The sequence below is a fragment of the Lutra lutra genome, chromosome 4 (genome assembly GCF_902655055.1).
Source record: "Lutra lutra chromosome 4, mLutLut1.2, whole genome shotgun sequence".
NCBI classification, from domain to species: Eukaryota; Metazoa; Chordata; class Mammalia; order Carnivora; family Mustelidae; genus Lutra; species Lutra lutra.
In genome coordinates this window covers 197,684,094-197,708,286 of record NC_062281.1, presented here as the reverse complement: position 1 = coordinate 197,708,286, position 24,193 = coordinate 197,684,094, and the positions used below count along the sequence as shown (strand labels likewise).

The 24,193-nt window shown below is 59.7% G+C and overlaps 1 protein-coding gene and 1 pseudogene across 1 annotated transcript; one reads left to right on the top strand and one right to left on the bottom strand.

The window, feature by feature from the left end:
• Window positions 1–4,670: 4,670 nt before the first annotated feature.
• LOC125097436 (WAS/WASL-interacting protein family member 3-like) lies at window positions 4,671–6,701 on the top strand. Its single transcript, XM_047724964.1, has 4 exons — window positions 4,671–5,023; window positions 5,448–5,607; window positions 5,871–6,346; window positions 6,561–6,701. The coding sequence occupies exons 1-4, from the start codon at window positions 4,889–4,891 to the stop codon at window positions 6,699–6,701; spliced, it is 912 nt and encodes a 303-aa protein (XP_047580920.1). The 5' UTR covers window positions 4,671–4,888.
• A 12,639-nt stretch (window positions 6,702–19,340) lies between these two features.
• Window positions 19,341–20,569, bottom strand: LOC125097435 (histo-blood group ABO system transferase-like; annotated as a pseudogene).
• Between the last annotated feature and the right edge of the window lie 3,624 nt (window positions 20,570–24,193).

The following is a 24,193-nucleotide window of genomic DNA, read 5'->3' as shown; positions in this document are numbered from 1 at the left end:
CTGGGACTCAGCCCCAGAAACTCGGGCTCGGTTAGTCACAGATGTGTTTTCAGTAGGATTTGGCACAGCAGTGGTGGAGACAGCAAGGAATGGAGCAGTGTTCATGCCCAAGGAGATGGATGGGATCCTCATCCCAGTCCTCAGGACAGAATGTCCTGGGGCTACATTCTCAGTGTTGTCTGGGGCCCAGGATCGTGTCAGCCCCTCCTGAGACCCCACGCCTGCCACGCTGCTCCTGGGGACATTCATAATAGTGTAAGGAGGAGGTGGAGAGGCTCCAGGATGACAGAAGGCCAAGGAGAAGGAAGGTCAGCACTGGGAGGACAGATGGACCTGCCCCGAGCCACCACTCAGGGCCTAATCCTAACTGGAATCAGAACTCCAATACGAACCCTAACCCGAAACGGAACCCGAACCCTAACCCATAACCCGAACCCCGAATCTGAACGCAAACCTGACCCCTAACTTCGAATCATAACCCTGAACCCTAACCTGAACCCTAATCCGGACCCTAATCTGAAACCTAAACCGAACACTAACCCCTAACCTTAACCCTGACTCTGACTGTGAGTCTGACCCTAACGTTAACCGTAAAATGGACCCGGACACTGACCCTAACCCTGACCCTAACACTGACCCCGACCTTGACCCTAAACCTAACGGAGACCCTGTCGGTGAGCCTGAGCCTAACCCTAACCCAAAACGTAACGCTGACCCTCACCCTACCACGGACCCTGACCCTAAGCCTAACCCTAACCCCGACCCTAACCCTGACCGTTACCCTGTCTAACCCTAACCCTAACTCTAAACCTGACCCTAACCCCAAACCCTAACCCGAACCCTGTCCCTGACCCTAACCCTAACCCTATCCTTAATATATCCCTGACCCAGAAACTAATCTTGAACCTAACCATAACCCTAATCCTAACCCAATCCAGAAGCTCAATAATAAGCCAAACCCAAACCAGGAACCCGACCCTAACCCATAACCCTAACCCCCAACCTGAATGGGAACGTGAACCCTAACCTCAAATCCTAACCGTGAACCCTAACCCGAACCCTAATCCTAACCCTAATCCTAAACCTGACCCTAACACTCACCCTTAACCTGGACCATGCCCCTGACTGTGAGCCTGACCCTAACACTAACCCTAACCCTGACCCTAACTCTGACGCTAACACTGACCCCGACTCTGACGCTAACCTAACCCTAACCCTATGAGCCTGACCCTAACCCTAAGCCTAAACGTAACCCTGACCGTGACCCTAACACGGATCCTGACCCTAAATCTAGCCCTGACCCTGACTGTGAGCCTGACCCTAACCTTAACACTAAACGTAACCCTAACTCTGTCTAACCCTAACCCTAACCCTAACCCTAATACTAACCCTTACCCCCAACCTTAACACTAACCCGTACCCTTTCCCTGACCTTGACCCTAACCCTAACCCTAACCCTAACCCAACACTAAGCCGAACCCAAACCGGAACCCGAAACCTAACCCATAACCCTAACCACGAACCGGAACACGAACACGAACCCTAACCTCGAATCCTAACACTGAAGCCTAACCCGAAGCCTAATCCTAAACCTAAACCTAACACTAACCCTAACCCTGACCATGACCATGACTGTGATCCTGACCCTAACACTAACCCTAATCCTGAACCTGACCTTGACCCTATCCTGACCCTAACACTGAGCCTGACCCTGACGCTAACCCCGACCCTAACACTGACCCTGAGTCTAACCCTAACCCTAAACGTAACCCTGACCCTGACCCTAAAATGGACCCTGACCCTAACCCTAACCCTAACCCTGTGCCTAACCTAACCCTGACACTGACCCTACCCCACACCCTGACCCAAACCCTGACCCTGACCCTGAACCTGACCCAAACTCTGACCCTAACCCTGACCCTAGTCCTAACCCTAACACGGTGCCTAACCTAACCCTGACCCTGACCCAGGTCCGGACCCTGCCCCTAACCCTGACCCTGAAACGGACCTTAACACTGACCCTGACCCTAACACTAACCCTAACTCTAACACTGACCCTAACCCTGTCTAACACTAACCCTAACCCTAACCCTGTCCCTGACCCTAACCCTAACCCTATCCCTAACCGAACCCTGACCCTGACCCTAACCTTGACCGTAAACCGAACCCTGACCCTGACCCTAAACATAACCCTGGCCCTGACCTTAACCATGAACTTGACCCTCACCCTCACCCTGAACCTAACCCTGACTCTAACTCTAACCCTAACCCTGACCCTGACCCTGACCCTGACCCTGACACTAACTGTGACCCTCACCCTAAAACAAACCCCTAATCAAACCCTAACCTTCCCTGTCCTCCTTCCCACCCACTGACTCAAGCCAGGGCTAAATCCGAGGACAGCCTGGACCTCTGTCCCAGGGAACTACCAGGAAGACCAAGCAGAGGGAGAGAGGAGAAGTTGAAGGGGCCCACTGATCTCCCTGCCCTGATTTGGCCTCCACGGATGTGTCCAAGTCCTCTGGCTCGAGCCCGCCTTGAGCGGGACCCTGGGAGGGATTCTGAATTCCAGGCCAGCTGGGTGGGGGGTACTCGATGACCTTTGCATCCCCAGATGTCCAACCCGCCTGGCCTGGCACCCCGAGCCTTGCTACCCAGGATAGGCATGGTTCTGGTGCTCAGCAGACTTCGGGGCCACAGAGCACTTGGCAGTGGTGAGCGAACATGGGGGACCCGTCAGGGACAGCGCCATGGTCGCGAACATATCCACCGCAAGGCTGGGTCATGGCACAGGTGCGGTGTGCAGGTCTCCTGGGCACACCTGGCCCTCTCGGAATGGAGGTCTGTGTGCCTGGTGCACCTTTCCTCCACCTCCACCTACCCCTGGAGGAACGGCCAGGTTCAAGCGTTTCCATGTCCAACCCTCAGGGACAGTTGGGAACCTGGGGTCAAGAGAGGCAGGGACTGGCCCAGGACAAAAGACGGCTACAGAGTCCAAGGAGCAGAGCTTCCCTCCAGTCCTAGGCAAGCCCGACCCTCCCATGAGGTTTGCTTGGAGGGTGAGAGCTCCTCAGATCCTTAGGGAGACCTCCCCACCCCATCCCATGTGCGGACATGACCTCGGGCATCCCCAGACAGCTAGAGGCATACGTGTTTGAGCGCGCGCGTGTGCGTACACACACACACACACACACACACACACACACACCACTCTGCCCAGCTAGGGGTCAGAGGGGGAGACACCCTGGGAAGATGGTGGGTAACAAGGAGGAAAGAAGAAAGAGGTTGGAGACAGCTGGGCCATGGGGTCAGGGGCATCAGGACTCCTGGCAAGGACCGAGATCCATAGCATGGGGAGGGGAGACAGGACAGGCTGATGGTCAACGGGTCCCCAAGAGGCCCAGGGGCTTTGCCAGGGCACTGGGTGGGGACAGGGTCTGGGGCCTGGTGTCCATCACCACCCTGGACTACGGGAAGTAGGAAGAGGTAACCCCCCAGTGTGGACAGGGCTACAACACCGAAGGCCTCCCCTTCCTCTTCTATCAATGGGGCCATAGAGACAGGGTGTCCCTAGGCTCCCACAGGCTGCTAGAAGAGCCTGTTGGCCTTGAATCTCTCTCCCTGACCCACTGTGCTCCCAGTCTTGGGAAAATGCTTTATACTCCCTCGAGGTCCTTCTGAGCACAGGACAGCCTGGAGGCTCGGGGGGCTGACATTGTGGGCTTGCAGAAGGTGGCAGAGCACTAGACCCCTGGTCTGGGGACCAAGGTCAGGACCCTCCTCGTTGCAGCCTCAGGGTCCCCATTGGGAAGACGTTCCAGAGTCAGTGCTCTGCTCAGGGGGAGAAGGCCTTAGCTAGGGACCAAGCACCAGCACAGGAGAGGGAAACGGGGACAAGGGAGACTTCTGAGGTTTCTCCCATCACCCCTGGAGCCCACAGATCCTGCTCCTGTGAGACACACAGAAACCGAGACAGACGCAGACACAGAGACCAAGACAAAGACAGACACAGACACTGAACACACGAGAGAGGGAACCAGGAGAAGTCACAGACGTTCCTCAATCAGCTGGGAATTGACAGCCAACCATGTTGTCCCCTTCTCAGTCCCACGGGCCATCCACCCTGGGAGGACGGATTCGGGAATGCCCGGGAACCACTGTGGGGGCTGCCCAGCCCATGGGCGCAGACGAGGCCCTTGGACCTCAACCTAATGGGAGCCCCGGGAAGTCTGGGTCACCAAGGTCAGAAGCCATGCACTGCAACCTTGCCACGGGGGAGGGGACCCAGGCAGGCGGAGGGTGGCTTTGCCTGGATCCCAGAGCAGATCCGGGCCCCTCTGGGCTGTGTTCCATGCCCCCGCCCAGCCCCTGGCTCACCCGTGCCTTGCCAGGTGTGTGCACCAGCCTCCTGGGAGAGCGGGGATGGAACGTATGCAGAGGTCCTACCCCTGATGGCATCCCTAGAAGTCGAAGCCAGAACAGCCCCCATGTGCAGACGGGGAGACCGGGGAGGCTCTGAGAGCTACAGGGTGTGTCTGGGCTCACAGTCCTGGGCAGGAGCAGGAGCCCGGTCTGAAGGCAGCTCTGTGCCCTCACAGCGGGGACAGCGGCTGCACCCAGGCCTCCCAGGGGCTGTGGGGAGGCCGTGTGGGGCTCACTGTATAGACAGGGCACGGGGCGGAGGGTGAGCCTTGAGCAGCTGGGGGAGGGGCGCCCTCAGGGAGCTCTGGTGAGAGGAGGAAGTCGGGTAAGGAGCCCCCAGGCAGGGGTGACCTCACTTCCCTGACGACAGAGCCCAACGGAATTGGAACCCACGTATCCAGGCACCCACATTCCAGAGAAACCCCCCTGCCCGGCTCATTTCTGCGCAGATCCTGAAGGAAGCGACATGTTCTTGTGCTGCCTGCCGACGTCCAGAGGACGCGGGCGGAGGAGAGCTCTCCCGCCAAACACGAACCCTCACTGGGCAGGTCCTGTCAGGGTTGCCCGACGCCTCTGGCCCTTTGGCAAAAAGAATCCAAAGGTGACACCGGGAGGCTCACAGTCAGCCAGCCCCACACCTTCTGATCGACCCATGTAGCCCTAGGTCTCCTCCCCGTGTGTGTGTGCGTGTGTGTGCGTGTGTGTGTGTTTGTGAAGAGAGCTCATTGGGGTGGAGATGCCCGAGCAGGAGCAGGCTGATGAGGGATCAGATGCCTGGTGGGCAGGTCATGTTCACACCCCAGGTGAAGGCTGGCTAGGTGGAACGGGGTGTGGGGGCTGCACCCTTCTGCCCAGGGTTTATCCTGAGACCCTGCAGGGACGGGTCACTGACCCAGGTGCGGGGCTGTGCACGCGCAGGTCTGCGTGGGATCCGGGAGAAGCTGGGGCGCTGGGCGGGAGGACGGTGGGGATGGCCGGGCAGGGCTCTGATGCCTCTTGCACACTCCCCGTCTCTGCCTTGGCAGGCCACGGATGAAAGAGGAAGGAGGCGGGAAGACACGCACTCCTCCCTGACCCCGGAGTCCCCGGTCCTGGGAAGGCCTCCGGTACCTCCCAGACCACTGCCCGCGGTACTCCACTGGACTGCGGACCTGGACACGGAGCCCACGGAGGCCACGTCCGAGGGTGAGAAGGCTGGGATGGGGTGCCCCTGGCTGTGTGGGGATGGGTCGGTGCTGGGCCCCACAGGGAGAAGCCCCCACGGGCTGGTGTGGGGCCAGGAGCCACGACTTGGCTCAGAGCACCCAGGAGTGGACTGCAGTCGGGGAGACATCCCTCTGAGGGTCCCTTCGTGGCTGCGGCTTCTCCGGGAGGCCCCGGGCTGGGCTCTGTCTCTGCAAAGCCACAGGGAGAGGCAGGCCCGCGGCTGACCTTCTCTCCTCTCACAGCTACTCCAGCGGAGGAGCTAGACCCACTCCCAACTTCAGCAACTCCGGACGGGGAGATGGTGACCGGAGACACTTCAGCGGGAGACCAGGAGCCGACAGGTGCCCGGGCGCCTGCCCACGGAGATGCTGATGCTGTCCAGGGAGAGCTGGCTCCTGATCCTGCCCCCACCCCTGCTCCTGCCGTTCCCACTTCCCCTGCCCCTGCCTGTGCTCCTGTTCTGGCCTTTGACCCAGATCCTCCCTTGGTCCCACCCCTTCCCCAACCCCTCCCAGTGCCCCTGTTCCTGCCCCAGACCCAGCTTCTGCCCTTGACCTCGCACCGGCCATCACCCCTGCACTGGCCCCAGCTCCTGTCCCTGCCCCTTCCCCTGCCCCTCTCCCTTCTTCTGTCCCTGCCAGGGCCACTGCCCCTGCACCTGCCCCAGACCCAGTCCCAGGTCCTACCCCTGTTCCTGCCCTTTCCCTTGCCCCTTCCCGTGCCCCTGCCAGGACGGCCTCCCCTTCCCCTGCCTGTGCCCCTGTTCCTGCCCCAGACCCAGACCCTGCCCCTGCTTCTTCCCCTTCAACTGCCGCCATCCCTGCCCCTGCCCCTGCCTAGGCCCCTATTCCCGCCCCAGACCCAGTCCCTATCATTTGCTCCTGCTCCCTTCCCTGCCCTGGCCTGTGCTCCTGTTCCTGTCTCTGACCCAGCTCCTGCTCTGGGTCCTGCACTGGCCACGACTGCTGACCCTGTCCCCGCCCCTAGCCCAACCCCTGCCCCTACACCTTCTCCTGCGGGGCTCCCAGACCCGCATCCAGAGCCCACAACCCTGCGGGGAGATCTCCCCATAAAAGTACCGTCCGTTCCATCCCCTGACCCCGACATCCCCCCAGAACGTTTCCTCCCCTCCCCCGGTGTTCTTCCTCTCCTGTATGTAGTCACCGTTATCGTCGCCGTCCATCTCCTGTATGCTGTGTATTATTTATTTTAAATAAAAGTTCTTGTTTGCCCTTGAACACATCGTGAGCTTGAAGTCCATTCCCGACGCCGGGCCACCACACCGCAGAACCTCGCTGCAGGATAGCTCCTTCCCCAGTGGGGACCCTGAGCCCAAGCCCTCCCTGCCCATCGCTCCCCCAGCCTGGCCCCTCGCAACCCCGGAGCTGCTTTCTCTTTCTGTTCCTGCACGTGTTCTGGAGGTTTCTGGAAGTGGAATCCCTCACTAGGTGCCTTTGTGTCTGCACCTATTTTCAAAGGGCACTCGTTTAGGGTTTTGTTTTGTTATGTTTTTGTTTCTTCTCTCTGTTTGACCTAGAATTTCCCTTATTGGATGTTGAGACGCCCAATGGGTTCCAGAGGAGATGTCATCCTAGGGACCCCTTTAGGAATTCTGGGCACAATGTCGGGGCCAAGGCCCCTGTTCCTGCTGGGACCCCACAGTCGGTCCCCAGACAGGACACGGCTGTTTCCTCCTGTGGCCCCCACAGAAACCAGGCAAATGCTGAAAGCTGGAAGACACACCGCAGAGGGCAAAAGCGTCGCTCACAACCCTAGGCCAGAGAAAGGTTTCCCATGGGTCTGCTCCGATCCATGCTCCAAGTCACTGGGTCCCACAGGGACAGAGACAGGGACAGAGACGAAACACGTGCAAGTTCAAGGCGGAGGAGAGGCACACAGGGAGGATGTGTCAGGAGATGCAGGAGCTCCCGGGGAAGGACTCAGGCAAAGGAAACCCTGGGGAGGCAGTGCTGGTCACCCTCCGACTGGCAGGTGTCTGGCCTGGGGACCAGCAGCCCTGGGGAGAACGTGAGGAAGCAGAGGTCCAATGCAGGTCCCCTGCAGAGAAGGGGGACAGGCACCCCTGTCTGGGACAACAGTGAGCGGCACCCATCCCAGGCCACAGGTGCACCTATCACCTAGCAGGGCTCAGCCTGGGACTCAGCCCCAGAAACTCGGGCTCGGTTAGTCACAGATGTGTTTTCAGTAGGATTTGGCACAGCAGTGGTGGAGACAGCAAGGAATGGAGCAGTGTTCATGCCCAAGGAGATGGATGGGATCCTCATCCCAGTCCTCAGGACAGAATGTCCTGGGGCTACATTCTCAGTGTTGTCTGGGGCCCAGGATCGTGTCAGCCCCTCCTGAGACCCCACGCCTGCCACGCTGCTCCTGGGGACATTCATAATAGTGTAAGGAGGAGGTGGAGAGGCTCCAGGATGACAGAAGGCCAAGGAGAAGGAAGGTCAGCACTGGGAGGACAGATGGACCTGCCCCGAGCCACCACTCAGGGCCTAATCCTAACTGGAATCAGAACTCCAATACGAACCCTAACCCGAAACGGAACCCGAACCCTAACCCATAACCCGAACCCCGAATCTGAACGCAAACCTGACCCCTAACTTCGAATCATAACCCTGAACCCTAACCTGAACCCTAATCCGGACCCTAATCTGAAACCTAAACCGAACACTAACCCCTAACCTTAACCCTGACTCTGACTGTGAGTCTGACCCTAACGTTAACCGTAAAATGGACCCGGACACTGACCCTAACCCTGACCCTAACACTGACCCCGACCTTGACCCTAAACCTAACGGAGACCCTGTCGGTGAGCCTGAGCCTAACCCTAACCCAAAACGTAACGCTGACCCTCACCCTACCACGGACCCTGACCCTAAGCCTAACCCTAACCCCGACCCTAACCCTGACCGTTACCCTGTCTAACCCTAACCCTAACTCTAAACCTGACCCTAACCCCAAACCCTAACCCTAACCCTGTCCCTGACCCTAACCCTAACCCTATCCTTAATATATCCCTGACCCAGAAACTAATCTTGAACCTAACCATAACCCTAATCCTAACCCAATCCAGAAGCTCAATAATAAGCCAAACCCAAACCAGGAACCCGCACCCTAACCCATAACCCTAACACGCAACCTGAATGGGAACGTGAACCCTAACCTCAAATCCTAACCGTGAACCCTAACCCGAACCCTAATCCTAACCCTAATCCTAAACCTGACCCTAACACTCACCCTTAACCTGGACCATGCCCCTGACTGTGAGCCTGACCCTAACACTAACCCTAACCCTGACCCTAACTCTGACCCTAACACTGACCCCGACTCTGACGCTAACCTAACCCTAACCCTATGAGCCTGACCCTAACCCTAAGCCTAAACGTAACCCTGACCGTGACCCTAACACGGATCCTGACCCTAAATCTAGCCCTGACCCTGACTGTGAGCCTGACCCTAACCTTAACACTAAACGTAACCCTAACTCTGTCTAACCCTAACCCTAACCCTAACCCTAATACTAACCCTTACCCCCAACCTTAACACTAACCCGTACCCTTTCCCTGACCTTGACCCTAACCCTAACCCTAACCCTAACCCAACACTAAGCCGAACCCAAACCTGAAGCCGAAACCTAACCCATAACCCTAACCACGAACCGGAACACGAACACGAACCCTAACCTCGAATCCTAACACTGAAGCCTAACCCGAAGCCTAATCCTAAACCTAAACCTAACACTAACCCTAACCCTGACCATGACCATGACTGTGATCCTGACCCTAACACTAACCCTAATCCTGAACCTGACCTTGACCCTATCCTGACCCTAACACTGAGCCTGACCCTGACGCTAACCCTGACCCTAACACTGACCCTGAGTCTAACCCTAACCCTAAACGTAACCCTGACCCTGACCCTAAAATGGACCCTGACCCTAACCCTAACCCTAACCCTGTGCCTAACCTAACCCTGACACTGACCCTACCCCACACCCTGACCCAAACCCTGACCCTGAACCTGACCCAAACTCTGACCCTAACCCTGACCCTAGTCCTAACCCTAACACTGTGCCTAACCTAACCCTGACCCTGACCCTAGTCCGGACCCTGCCCCTAACCCTGACCCTGAAACGGACCTTAACACTGACCCTGACCCTAACACTAACCCTAACTCTAACACTGACCCTAACCCTGTCTAACACTAACCCTAACCCTAACCCTGTCCCTGACCCTAACCCTAACCCTATCCCTAACCGAACCCTGACCCTGACCCTAACCTTGACCGTAAACCGAACCCTGACCCTGACCCTAAACATAACCCTGGCCCTGACCTTAACCATGAACTTGACCCTCACCCTCACCCTGAACCTAACCCTGACTCTAACTCTAACCCTAACCCTGACCCTGACCCTGACCCTGACCCTGACCCTGACACTAACTGTGACCCTCACCCTAAAACAAACCCCTAATCAAACCCTAACCTTCCCTGTCCTCCTTCCCACCCACTGACTCAAGCCAGGGCTAAATCCGAGGACAGCCTGGACCTCTGTCCCAGGGAACTACCAGGAAGACCAAGCAGAGGGAGAGAGGAGAAGTTGAAGGGGCCCACTGATCTCCCTGCCCTGATTTGGCCTCCACGGATGTGTCCAAGTCCTCTGGCTCGAGCCCGCCTTGAGCGGGACCCTGGGAGGGATTCTGAATTCCAGGCCAGCTGGGTGGGGGGTACTCGATGACCTTTGCATCCCCAGATGTCCAACCCGCCTGGCCTGGCACCCCGAGCCTTGCTACCCAGGATAGGCATGGTTCTGGTGCTCAGCAGACTTCGGGGCCACAGAGCACTTGGCAGTGGTGAGCGAACATGGGGGACCCGTCAGGGACAGCGCCATGGTCGCGAACATATCCACCGCAAGGCTGGGTCATGGCACAGGTGCGGTGTGCAGGTCTCCTGGGCACACCTGGCCCTCTCGGAATGGAGGTCTGTGTGCCTGGTGCACCTTTCCTCCACCTCCACCTACCCCTGGAGGAACGGCCAGGTTCAAGCGTTTCCATGTCCAACCCTCAGGGACAGTTGGGAACCTGGGGTCAAGAGAGGCAGGGACTGGCCCAGGACAAAAGACGGCTACAGAGTCCAAGGAGCAGAGCTTCCCTCCAGTCCTAGGCAAGCCCGACCCTCCCATGAGGTTTGCTTGGAGGGTGAGAGCTCCTCAGATCCTTAGGGAGACCTCCCCACCCCATCCCATGTGCGGACATGACCTCGGGCATCCCCAGACAGCTAGAGGCATACGTGTTTGAGCGCGCGCGTGTGCGTACACACACACACACACACACACACACACACACACCACTCTGCCCAGCTAGGGGTCAGAGGGGGAGACACCCTGGGAAGATGGTGGGTAACAAGGAGGAAAGAAGAAAGAGGTTGGAGACAGCTGGGCCATGGGGTCAGGGGCATCAGGACTCCTGGCAAGGACCGAGATCCATAGCATGGGGAGGGGAGACAGGACAGGCTGATGGTCAACGGGTCCCCAAGAGGCCCAGGGGCTTTGCCAGGGCACTGGGTGGGGACAGGGTCTGGGGCCTGGTGTCCATCACCACCCTGGACTACGGGAAGTAGGAAGAGGTAACCCCCCAGTGTGGACAGGGCTACAACACCGAAGGCCTCCCCTTCCTCTTCTATCAATGGGGCCATAGAGACAGGGTGTCCCTAGGCTCCCACAGGCTGCTAGAAGAGCCTGTTGGCCTTGAATCTCTCTCCCTGACCCACTGTGCTCCCAGTCTTGGGAAAATGCTTTATACTCCCTCGAGGTCCTTCTGAGCAGAGGACAGCCTGGAGGCTCGGGGGGCTGACATTGTGGGCTTGCAGAAGGTGGCAGAGCACTAGACCCCTGGTCTGGGGACCAAGGTCAGGACCCTCCTCGTTGCAGCCTCAGGGTCCCCATTGGGAAGACGTTCCAGAGTCAGTGCTCTGCTCAGGGGGAGAAGGCCTTAGCTAGGGACCAAGCACCAGCACAGGAGAGGGAAACGGGGACAAGGGAGACTTCTGAGGTTTCTCCCATCACCCCTGGAGCCCACAGATCCTGCTCCTGTGAGACACACAGAAACCGACACAGACGCAGACACAGAGACCAAGACAAAGACAGACACAGACACTGAACACACGAGAGAGGGAACCAGGAGAAGTCACAGACGTTCCTCAATCAGCTGGGAATTGACAGCCAACCATGTTGTCCCCTTCTCAGTCCCACGGGCCATCCACCCTGGGAGGACGGATTCGGGAATGCCCGGGAACCACTGTGGGGGCTGCCCAGCCCATGGGCGCAGACGAGGCCCTTGGACCTCAACCTAATGGGAGCCCCGGGAAGTCTGGGTCACCAAGGTCAGAAGCCATGCACTGCAACCTTGCCACGGGGGAGGGGACCCAGGCAGGAGGAGGGTGGCTTTGCCTGGATCCCAGAGCAGATCCGGGCCCCTCTGGGCTGTGTTCCATGCCCCCGCCCAGCCCCTGGCTCACCCGTGCCTTGCCAGGTGTGTGCACCAGCCTCCTGGGAGAGCGGGGATGGAACGTATGCAGAGGTCCTACCCCTGATGGCATCCCTAGAAGTCGAAGCCAGAACAGCCCCCATGTGCAGACGGGGAGACCGGGGAGGCTCTGAGAGCTACAGGGTGTGTCTGGGCTCACAGTCCTGGGCAGGAGCAGGAGCCCGGTCTGAAGGCAGCTCTGTGCCCTCACAGCGGGGACAGCGGCTGCACCCAGGCCTCCCAGGGGCTGTGGGGAGGCCGTGTGGGGCTCACTGTATAGACAGGGCACGGGGTGGAGGGTGAGCCTTGAGCAGCTGGGGGAGGGGCGCCCTCAGGGAGCTCTGGTGAGAGGAGGAAGTCGGGTAAGGAGCCCCCAGGCAGGGGTGACCTCACTTCCCTGACGACAGAGCCCAACGGAATTGGAACCCACGTATCCAGGCACCCACATTCCAGAGAAACCCCCCTGCCCGGCTCATTTCTGCGCAGATCCTGAAGGAAGCGACATGTTCTTGTGCTGCCTGCCGACGTCCAGAGGACGCGGGCGGAGGAGAGCTCTCCCGCCAAACACGAACCCTCACTGGGCAGGTCCTGTCAGGGTTGCCCGACGCCTCTGGCCCTTTGGCAAAAAGAATCCAAAGGTGACACCGGGAGGCTCACAGTCAGCCAGCCCCACACCTTCTGATCGACCCATGTAGCCCTAGGTCTCCTCCCCGTGTGTGTGTGCGTGTGTGTGCGTGTGTGTGTGTGTTTGTGAAGAGAGCTCATTGGGGTGGAGATGCCCGAGCAGGAGCAGGCTGATGAGGGATCAGATGCCTGGTGGGCAGGTCATGTTCACACCCCAGGTGAAGGCTGGCTAGGTGGAACGGGGTGTGGGGGCTGCACCCTTCTGCCCAGGGTTTATCCTGAGACCCTGCAGGGACGGGTCACTGACCCAGGTGCGGGGCTGTGCACGCGCAGGTGTGCGCGGGATCCGGGAGAAGCTGGGGCGCTGGGCGGGAGGACGGTGGGGATGGCCGGGCAGGGCTCTGATGCCTCTTGCACACTCCCCGTCTCTGCCTTGGCAGGCCACGGATGAAAGAGGAAGGAGGCGGGAAGACACGCACTCCTCCCTGACCCCGGAGTCCCCGGTCCTGGGAAGGCCTCCGGTACCTCCCAGACCACTGCCCGCGGTACTCCACTGGACTGCGTTCCGGGACACGGAGCCCACGGAGGCCACGTCCGAGGGTGAGAAGGCTGGGATGGGGTGCCCCTGGCTGTGTGGGGATGGGTCGGTGCTGGGCCCCACAGGGAGAAGCCCCCACGGGCTGGTGTGGGGCCAGGAGCCACGACTTGGCTCAGAGCACCCAGGAGTGGACTGCAGTCGGGGAGACATCCCTCTGAGGGTCCCTTCGTGGCTGCGGCTTCTCCGGGAGGCCCCGGGCTGGGCTCTGTCTCTGCAAAGCCACAGGGAGAGGCAGGCCCGCGGCTGACCTTCTCTCCTCTCACAGCTACTCCAGCGGAGGAGCTAGACCCACTCCCAACTTCAGCAACTCCGGACGGGGAGATGGTGACCGGAGACACTTCAGCGGGAGACCAGGAGCCGACAGGTGCCCGGGCGCCTGCCCACGGAGATGCTGATGCTGTCCAGGGAGAGCTGGCTCCTGATCCTGCCCCCACCCCTGCTCCTGCCGTTCCCACTTCCCCTGCCCCTGCCTGTGCTCCTGTTCTGGCCTTTGACCCAGATCCTCCCTTGGTCCCACCCCTTCCCCAACCCCTCCCAGTGCCCCTGTTCCTGCCCCAGACCCAGCTTCTGCCCTTGACCTCGCACCGGCCATCACCCCTGCACTGGCCCCAGCTCCTGTCCCTGCCCCTTCCCCTGCCCCTCTCCCTTCTTCTGTCCCTGCCAGGGCCACTGCCCCTGCACCTGCCCCAGACCCAGTCCCAGGTCCTACCCCTGTTCCTGCCCTTGCCCTTGCCCCTTCCCGTGCCCCTGCCAGGACGGCCTCCCCTTCCCCTGCCTGTGCCCCTGTTCCTGCCCCAGACCCAGACCCTGCCCCTGCTTCTTCCCCTTCAACTGCCGCCATCCCTGCCCCTGCCCCTGCCTAGGCCCCTATTCCCGCCCCAGACCCAGTCCCTATCATTTGCTCCTGCTCCCTTCCCTGCCCTGGCCTGTGCTCCTGTTCCTGTCTCTGACCCAGCTCCTGCTCTGGGTCCTGCACTGGCCACGACTGCTGACCCTGTCCCCGCCCCTAGCCCAACCCCTGCCCCTACACCTTCTCCTGCGGGGCTCCCAGACCCGCATCCAGAGCCCACAACCCTGCGGGGAGATCTCCCCATAAAAGTACCGTCCGTTCCATCCCCTGACCCCGACATCCCCCCAGAACGTTTCCTCCCCTCCCCCGGTGTTCTTCCTCTCCTGTATGTAGTCACCGTTATCGTCGCCGTCCATCTCCTGTATGCTGTGTATTATTTATTTTAAATAAAAGTTCTTGTTTGCCCTTGAACACATCGTGAGCTTGAAGTCCATTCCCGACGCCGGGCCACCACACCGCAGAACCTCGCTGCAGGATAGCTCCTTCCCCAGTGGGGACCCTGAGCCCAAGCCCTCCCTGCCCATCGCTCCCCCAGCCTGGCCCCTCGCAACCCCGGAGCTGCTTTCTCTTTCTGTTCCTGCACGTGTTCTGGAGGTTTCTGGAAGTGGAATCCCTCACTAGGTGCCTTTGTGTCTGCACCTATTTTCAAAGGGCACTCGTTTAGGGTTTTGTTTTGTTATGTTTTTGTTTCTTCTCTCTGTTTGACCTAGAATTTCCCTTATTGGATGTTGAGACGCCCAATGGGTTCCAGAGGAGATGTCATCCTAGGGACCCCTTTAGGAATTCTGGGCACAATGTCGGGGCCAAGGCCCCTGTTCCTGCTGGGACCCCACAGTCGGTCCCCAGACAGGACACGGCTCTTTCCTCCTGTGGCCCCCACAGAAACCAGGCAAATGCTGAAAGCTGGAAGACACACGGCAGAGGGCAAAAGCGTCGCTCACAACCCTAGGCCAGAGAAAGGTTTCCCATGGGTCTGCTCCGATCCATGCTCCAAGTCACTGGGTCCCACAGGGACAGAGACAGGGACAGAGACGAAACACGTGCAAGTTCAAGGCGGAGGAGAGGCACACAGGGAGGATGTGTCAGGAGATGCAGGAGCTCCCGGGGAAGGACTCAGGCAAAGGAAACCCTGGGGAGGCAGTGCTGGTCACCCTCCGACTGGCAGGTGTCTGGCCTGGGGACCAGCAGCCCTGGGGAGAACGTGAGGAAGCAGAGGTCCAATGCAGGTCCCCTGCAGAGAAGGGGGACAGGCACCCCTGTCTGGGACAACAGTGAGCGGCACCCATCCCAGGCCACAGGTGCACCTATCACCTGGCAGGGCTCAGCCTGGGACTCAGCCCCAGAAACTCGGGCTCGGTTAGTCGCAGATGTGTTTTCAGTAGGATTTGGCACAGCAGTGGTGGAGACAGCAGGCAATGGAACAATGTTCATGCCCAAGGAGATGGATGGGATCCTCATCCCAGTCCTCAGGACAGAATGTCCTGTGGCTAGTATCTCAGTCTTGTCAGTGATTTCAGGATCAGGGTAGGACCTCCTGAGACCCCACTCCTGCCACCCTGGTCCTGGGAACATTCATAATTGTTTGGAGAGGAGTTGGAGAGGATCCAGGATGAGAGAGGGCCAAGGAGAAGGAAGGTCAGCACTTGGAGGACAGATGGACGTGTCCCAAGCTACCATCCAGGACCTGAGCTCTGATTCCCTCAGACCTCACCCACAATAGTGGCTCCTGATGTATGGACCGACTTCTGGGGTTTCACCCCCTCCCTCCCTACCTCATTTATTCACTCCATCATTCATTCCCCCCTCTCCTTCCCCTCTACCCATCCCTTCCCTCCTTGACTCCATCCTCCTCCCTCCCTGCCTCCCTCTCTGCCTCCCTCCCTCCCCTCTCATCCTCCTCCTACTCTCACTCTCATCCTCCCTCCCTGCCATCCTCCCTCCCTGCCATCGTCCCTTTCCTCTACTCTCTCTCCCCTCCCTCCCTCCCATCCTTCCTCATGCCCTCCCTCATTCAGCAAAGGATTTGGGGTCCCTGCTCTCTGTATTGAGCACTGGGTCTTCATCAGTGAGCAACCCTCAACCCATGTGGTCACATCCATTGTGGGAGGTGACAGGGGTTAGTCCTCAGGGCTCACAGTGGTGATGAGCACCAGGAATCTGCTCCTGAAAACAGAGGCCCATTTCACAAAGAAAAGAATGGAAAGACACATGTTTAGCATCTCCTCAAGAAAAATTTAGTCCTGAAAATGATGAAAAGTAAATATATCCTAGACTTCATGCAATGTGAGTTCCAATGGCCCATACACACTGATTCCTAGAGGCAACAAAGAGTAACTCATTCAGTGTTGACTGGGGGTTTGTGACACAACTTTTCTGATCAAATAACAACATTTGTGATGTCTGTGTGATCCTCTGACTCTTCCATCGACCTCTGGGGAAGCTCAGTCCTGTTGCCTTCCTTGTCTCCTGCCTCTTCTGGGACACTTCTATGGACCCCTACCCCCACCAGGGCTTCCCCCACCAGGACTCCCCATGCCCTGTGGCCTGGTGCCCAGATCCTGTGCTGGGTCCCTTGAGCCCAGTGCTTTGTGCAAGGCCTGTGCACTCCCTCTGGGGTCACTTGGCATCTCCCATGTAGTGACCTGCATCTTCCTGCACTAGGTCTCCTCTGACGAGTCTGTGAGACCAGCCTATGCCCATGTCATGGGCATGGAAGCACGAGTCCAGAAGGTCCAGATGATCTGCTCCCAATCGCAGCGTGTGGAGCCTGGGCCAAGAATGGTTCCTGAGCAGAGGACGACTTGGGCCTAGGGAGCCTAAGGGAGGACGTACTACACTGAGCCCACAGGAGAGTGAGCACAGTGGGGGCCTGGCACTCAAGCCAACTGGAAGACCACACCCCACCCGCACTGGCTCTGCCCCCAGGGCTGGAGGTCATCGGGGTATCTACCCTCCCATGCTGCAGGCTGGCAGTGACTGGCAGGGGAGGAGGCACCACTGGAGCAGGAGAGAGCCCTCCACAGAGAGGAGGGGGCAGGGGCTCTCCCAGCAGCAGGTGTGCTGGGGTGGGCTGAAGGGGCATCAGGAGACAGCAGTGTCTGCAGCTGGGGTCTCCACACAGACCCCCTCCTCAGGCTCGGCACAAGCTTGTCTGGATGGCCTTTGTCCCCCAAACACAAAGTCTGACTCAGGACCTGCCCTCAAGCTCCTACTCCCAATCCTTTGTATCAGCTCAAGTGACAAGAAAGGGCCAATAGTTTAGGTGGTGTTGGGTGCAGAGACATGTGATTTTCTGGCCCAACTGTGACACTGCTGGCATTTTAAAGACCTCAGGGCTTTGATGCAAAAACGGTAGGATGCCTGGGACCCTGGAAAGCTTTCTGAAACATGCCTCTGTGCCCTGCAGCCCTCCCATCCCACGAGCTCTGCTTGGAATCCCTCCAGCCACAGACCCACAGTCTTGGGTACTCAGACAATGTGCCTTCAAAAAGGTGGGGCACCAGGACACACTGCGGATTCCAGCAAATCCCCCGCCCAGAAAGTGCAGGTACCGCTGGACGAACTGTCTGAGAACAGCCAGGTCAGGGTTCCAGGAAGACGCCAGAGGCACTGGAGTAACTGAGGAGCATCTGAAGGCAGCCACCTCACTACTGGGAGAGTTGGTGGAAGCGAGAAGTCACAGAGGACTCCAAAGGTCTGGACTTGGTGTTTCCCTCTCCTGAGATGGGGACACCTGTGGGAGGAGCAGGTGGCCAGCTGGTGGGAAGTGCAGGCGCCTGACATGGGCAGATGGGGTAAGTGAGGCCCGAGACCCCCAGGGGATGTTCCTGGCATCTGGACTGAACATGTCTTCAAAGCTACAGATATGTTGGGATCATCTTCAGGCTGAGAAGGAAGATGAGGGGGACAGAGGGGACTGAGGAGGCTCGGCGTAGACAGGAAAGGGCTAAGCCACTCCTTTGGGGAGAAAGTCGGTCAACTCCAGGCTCATGGGGACAGACCTTGAGGCCATTATGTTACATGAAATAAGCCAGTCCCCAAAGGACTGAAACTGAAGGACCCCACTTGTGAGGGACAGAGAGCACTGATTCACAGAGGTGGAGGAGCTAGTGGGTGCCAGGGCTGGGGAGGGGAAATGGAGGGTTAGGGTTACGGTGAGTAGAGTTCAATTTGGGGTGATGACAAAGTTGTGGCAGTGGACGGAGGTGGCAGGTCCAGAAGAGCGAATGTACTTATCGCCACTGAATTGACCCTGAAACGTGTTTAACGGTGTCAGTCATATGTCTGGTACACCACAGTAGGAAAGAGTGAGTCAGGAGGTCAGGGCCATCGTGAGTCCCAGGAGGGCCCTGGAGCAGGGATCCTGTATCTTGGTTCTCGCTCTCACGCTCTGCCCCTTGTTGGTGACTGAGCTCACAGCAGGCACTCAGTGAATGCTTGCTAAGACACAGCGCAGGCAGATGGGGGCACAAGTGCAAACCCACCAGTGGGCATGGGGAATCCCAACAGGACCTGCATCTAGACGGAGCCAGTGCCCACATTTTACAAACACCAGCACAGAAATAGCCACTTAAAACCAGGCAGGAACCACATATAACCCAGAGGGTTCCATTCTCCTGGAGGCTGAGCTAGCAGCCACAGCCAAGGCCTCTGGCAGTCAGGGGACTGGAGGTCTGACAGGTGGCTCGGCACACCCTTGACCCTGAAGCCCCATGGGACTGGGAGGGAAGACCCAGCCAGGGCCCATTCTGGCTCCACATCAGCTGCAGGGCCACTCCCAGTGCCACCAAGAAGTGTCTGTTTAGAACCAGGGAGGAAACCTTTTCTCTCGACTGTTCTTTTTAAAGATGGTTGCTCAGCATTGACACAGAAAAACATCTGACATAAAACTGGAGCTGTTCACAGCTGCCAATGACCCAGAAGTTATCAAAATGTAGTGACCACAAAGAGAGAAACTTGTGTCCCCAGCCTGGCCTCCCGTATGCGGGTGTGGCTGGGGGTCCTGGACATCTGGGCCTCACAGTCTCCCTCAAAGGGACAGAAGGAACCTGCTCTGATGGCTCCACTGGCAACATCCCCAGATGGAAATGGGGGCAGCCCGTCACATGTTCCTGGTGTCCTGGTGATTCTTGGGCACAGCCATGTCTCTCAGCTTCTTCATGATGGGGGAGGAGATGGTGGGTAGCCCAGCAGCTGCAGATCCCACAGATCCTCCAGGGATAGCCCAGCATCTGCAGGTCCCACTGGTCCTCCAGGGGACAGTGCAGCAGCCACAGGTCCCACAGGTCCTCCAAGGACAGCCCAGCAGCTGTGGGTACCACAGGTCCTCCAGGGCACAGCCCAGCCACTGCAGGTCCCATGGGTCTTCCAGGGATAGCATCTTGGTGAGTTTGTGGTCCAGCAAGTACCTGCTCAGGTGGCTCTTGTCATGCCACATGGCCTCCATCCCATTGGCCAGGTCGACCCCCATCACACGGTGACCGGCCAAGGTCAGTCAGGGAAACTCCACCACCAATACCCTAAAAAAGGCCCCCATGTAGTAAATGTTGCCCTGATCCCTGGGGATGTGGGTCTGGAACAATGGCTGGCACTCATAGCTGAAGTCCTTGCAGGCTGCCCAGTAGAAACTGGGGTACAGGGTGCCAAAGAGGGGGGACAGAATCTCAACACCCATGTGGTCACAGAACTTCAGGTCTATACCTGCACACCAAGTCGTCCACCTCACGGAGGAAGTGCTGCTCGCAGAAGCCGCTGACCATCACCATGTGCTGCATGGACACATCCTGCCAGTGCGGGCCACCACAGTCCTTGAGGACCTCCACCCTCCAGCCCTCCCGGTGGGGACACAAGGGCCCGGCAGCCAGCTGGTCAGTGAAGATGTAGCAGGTGACCCTGTGTCTCACCATGAAGACCACTATCTTTCAGCCCTCCTGGACAGGAACACGGGCCTGGCAGCCGGCTGGTCGATGAAGACATAGTAGGTAACCCTGTGGCCACCATGAGGACCACCAACATCTGGCTCTCCCAGAGGGACACATGGGCCCGGCAGCCAGCTGGTCAGTGAAGATGTAGCAGGTGACCCTGTGTCCCACCATGGAGGGCTTCTCCATTGTCTGCAAGAACAGGTCCAGGAAGCTATAGGGACAGGGACAGGGTGTGGGGAGGTTCACTGCCAGAGGGTGGCAGCAGGACCCCAGAGCTGGGGGCTGTGAACATGTACACCTTCTTCTAGGGGGCAGGCTCTGGGCTGTTTTAAGCAACAGCCACTCTCCCAGCCTGTCCTGAGTGAGTCCGCCCATGGGGCCTCCCTACCTCCTGCTCCCAGAGATGGGGGCCATCAGCACCCCACCTTACAAAGGGGACCCTAAGGCTTAGAAGGTTGGAAACCCATGCAGCTCCACATGTAAGTGGGGGAAGCTCACACACGCCCAGCAGGCATGAGCCAGGCCATCAGGGGCAAGTCGAGGCTCAGCCAATGGGGAAACAAGCCAGACGTGAAGCAGGAGGAGAGAACCGTGCTCCTGGCAGAGGCACAGCGTATGCAAAGGCTTGGATTCCAGCCGGAGGCACCTGCGGGAAACCACACTCCTCGGTGCCCACAGAAGGGAGGGTCCCCGTGGGAGAGGTGAGGCTGGGGGGGGGGGCAGGAGGGGAGCAAACCACAGCCCAAAGCTTATGTTCCAGAAAGACCACTCTGGTTACTGGAGGAGAACGGGCTCTGTGCGGGCGAGGACAGGGAGACCCTAGCCCGAAGGCAACCGTAACCCTGACCCTGACCGCTAATACCAGCCCCAGTGAAATCATCACAGGATCAGCGAAGTGCATTCCTACAGCTTTCTTTGGGTAAACGTGAGGAGCCTGACCAGGAAAACTGGAAACCAAGAGCTCACGGACTCGTCTGCGCCATAAGCGAGTGTCTCTCGACAAGCGTCTCCGCTTCAGAGAGTGAAACCATGTTGCGCACCACAATGAATGTTTCAGTGAAACCACGCGGGCCTGTTAAGTGACGCAGAAATGTTCTGCCCCAAATGCACGCCTGTCGCGGATGCAAACACTCACGAAAGCAGGAATGAGGGTCATTTTCCGTCAGTCTACGGCGACACCGCGCGCCCCTTGAAGGCCGCCGGCTCCGCTCGGAGATCCGGAGCGAGGCCGGACGCCGGCGCTCACGGGAGGACAGACACCAGGACCCGCTCCTCGGAGGAGGCGTCCGGGACACAGCCGGATGCGGCCGCGGGGCCGAGGGAGGGACCGGAAGCGGGTGCTTCGCGCACACGGTCGCCCTCGGGAGAGCGAGAACGTTCTGGAGACCGACGTGTGGCACGTGACCTGGGCTGAGGCTGCGCAGCTGCCACCTGCCGCGTCTGGCGCGGTCCGTGTCGTCGTGCTGGGTCGCCGTGAAAACACGGAGGATGACGCTGTCCCCACGCGCGTGCACCCGGAAACGGCCCCGTGACGTAACCTGTGGAAATGCCCTCCGCCGGGAGCCTCTGCGCCGTAAACCCGTCAGGGTCGGGCACACCGCGGGTCTCGGGGCGGCTCAGCGAGAAGAAAACCGGACGGGACCGGAGAAGACGCCGGACCGTGCGGCGGGCGCGGCCGCTGACGGGGGCCTGCGGTCTGGGGGCCACTGCGGGCGCCGTCAGGGTTTCCTCACCTGGGGTTCCGTGGGGGTTCCGCGGGACGGTGTCGCTGTCTGCCGGAAGCAGCGCGTGTCACACGACAGCGACAGCGGGGGTCTGCGTGCGGGGATGACGCGTCTGTGCGGCGGCGGGGACAGGGTCCCGCAGATCCCAGGTCACCGCAGGGGACGCGGCGCTTCCCGACACCCCCGCGGCACCAGGTCGCAGGAGCAGAGACGACGTCGGACTCCGGGAGGGAGGCCGAGCCCGGGTCCCCCGCGTGGACGGGCCACTCGCCCTTGCAGGAGGCCGCGGCCGGCCCGAGACTCGCGGGAGGACGGAGTCGGGGCCCGAGTCAGACGCGGCGGGACTCGGGGTCCCAGGTCCCCGCGGCGCCCCCACAGCCCGGTCGGAGCCGTGAGGAAGCGGGTCGGGCCTCGGGACGGCGGCGGGGGAGCCGGAGCGGCGGCGGGAAGGGGGCGGCTCGACAGACCCGCGGTGGAGACGCGCCCGCTCCGGCCCGGGGAGCCGCGGTTCACCCCCGCGGGAAGTCGCCGCCCCCGCAGCTCCGCGGCGGGAACCTCCGTCCCCCCGGCCCCCGCCTCTCTCCACGGACGCGCCCTCCCAGCAGCCCTCCCGGCTTCCCCCGCCTTGTCCGGACCCGCCGAGCCGGGGACAGGCCGGTCCTGCGACGCCGCGCGCCGCTGACGACGGACACGGAGGGGGACGCGCGGGGACGGGAGACGCTCGGGCTCCGGGACGAACCGCGCGGGAAACACCCGCCGTCCCCGCCGCCCGCAGAGCCCGCGCTGTCGCTCCCGGACGCCCGGACTCGGGCCGGCCCCGCGGCGGGTGTGGACGCGGGAAGGACCCGCGGGGCCGGGGTGCGGCGGGGGAGCGCGAGCCCCGAGGGGCGGCCGCGCCGGGACCGTCTGAGGAGCCGCAGGAGCCGCGTCCGCGGCGCACGGACACAGCCGCGACCCGGGGCGCATCCGAGCCCGGACGGGGGGACCCCACAGCCCCGCGCTCAGCCCCGCGGGACCCCCGCGCCGCACGCAAAGCCGCGGAAGCCGCACCGTCTACACAGCGCGCGCTTCCTCCGCGGGGCCCTGCGAGCCCCGCACCCCTCGGCAGTGCCCGCTCCGGCGGCTTCTGCTCACCTTCTCCCACGACTGGGCCTGAGGGGCCGGACTCCTGTCGGCGTGGCCCCGCGTCCTCCACAGCGGCTCCTGAGGTGAGCAGACTCAACCCTACATTCTCCGGAAGCTCCCACAGCGGGTCCTGAGGAGGCCGGGTTCCTGTCGGTGTAGACGTGACCCACACCCTCCATCGCGGGTCCTGTCAGTGTGGATGTGGACCCACGTACTCCGCAGAGCGTCCTGAAGAGGCCCCGCTCCTGTCACTGTGGGCGCGGCCCCACGTCCTCCCGAAGTCTCCACAGCGGGTCCTGAGGAGCCCGGGCTCCTGACTGGGGGGGAGGCCCCGCATCCTCCCGAAGCCTGGGCGTCGGCCCAGAGGGTCCTGAGGCCTTGGAACACCTGTCAGCGGCCGAGAGAAAGCGGCCTGAGCGCGCATGCCCCGCAAGGGTCGTGGAGCGGGACTCCGAGCCGGTGCGGACGGTGGGGGCGGGGCAGGATGCGGTGCTCTCAGTTCGGGGGGGGGCACCTGTCCCCTCTGGGGTCCAACTGAATCCACTACATTTAGGAAATTCAAACTGAAATGGAGTCCAATTATCCCCTGACTTCTCTATAGGAACAATTAATTAGAAACCATACAGAGTTAAGTGAAATGCAGACACAAGCATTATAACTTACACCAAAACTCATTCAAAATTGTAGATAAATTTCAAATGTAGACCTATCAAAATACCAAAAAGAAAACATAAAAGAAAATCCACATGACCTTGGGCTCGGTGATGATTTTTTAAATTTTTATTAACATATAATGGGCGCCCAGGTGGCTCAGTGCGTGAAGCCTCTGCCTTCGGCTCAGGTCATGGTCTCAGGGTCCTGGGATCCAGCCCCGCATCGGGCTCTCTGCTCAGCGGGGAGCCTGCTTCCCCCTCTCTCTCTGCCTGCCTCTCTGCCTACTTGTGATCTCTGTCTGTCAGATAAATAAATAAATAAATTTTTAAAGATCCCATTTTAAAAAGAACATATAATGTATTATTTGTTTCAGGGTTACAGGTGTGTGAATCATCAGGCTTACACAATTCACAGCACTCACCGTAGCACATACCCTCCCAATGTCCATAACCCAACCATCCTATCCCTCCCCCACCACCCCAGCAACCCTGTTTTTTTCCTGAGATTAAGAGTCTCTTATGGTTTGT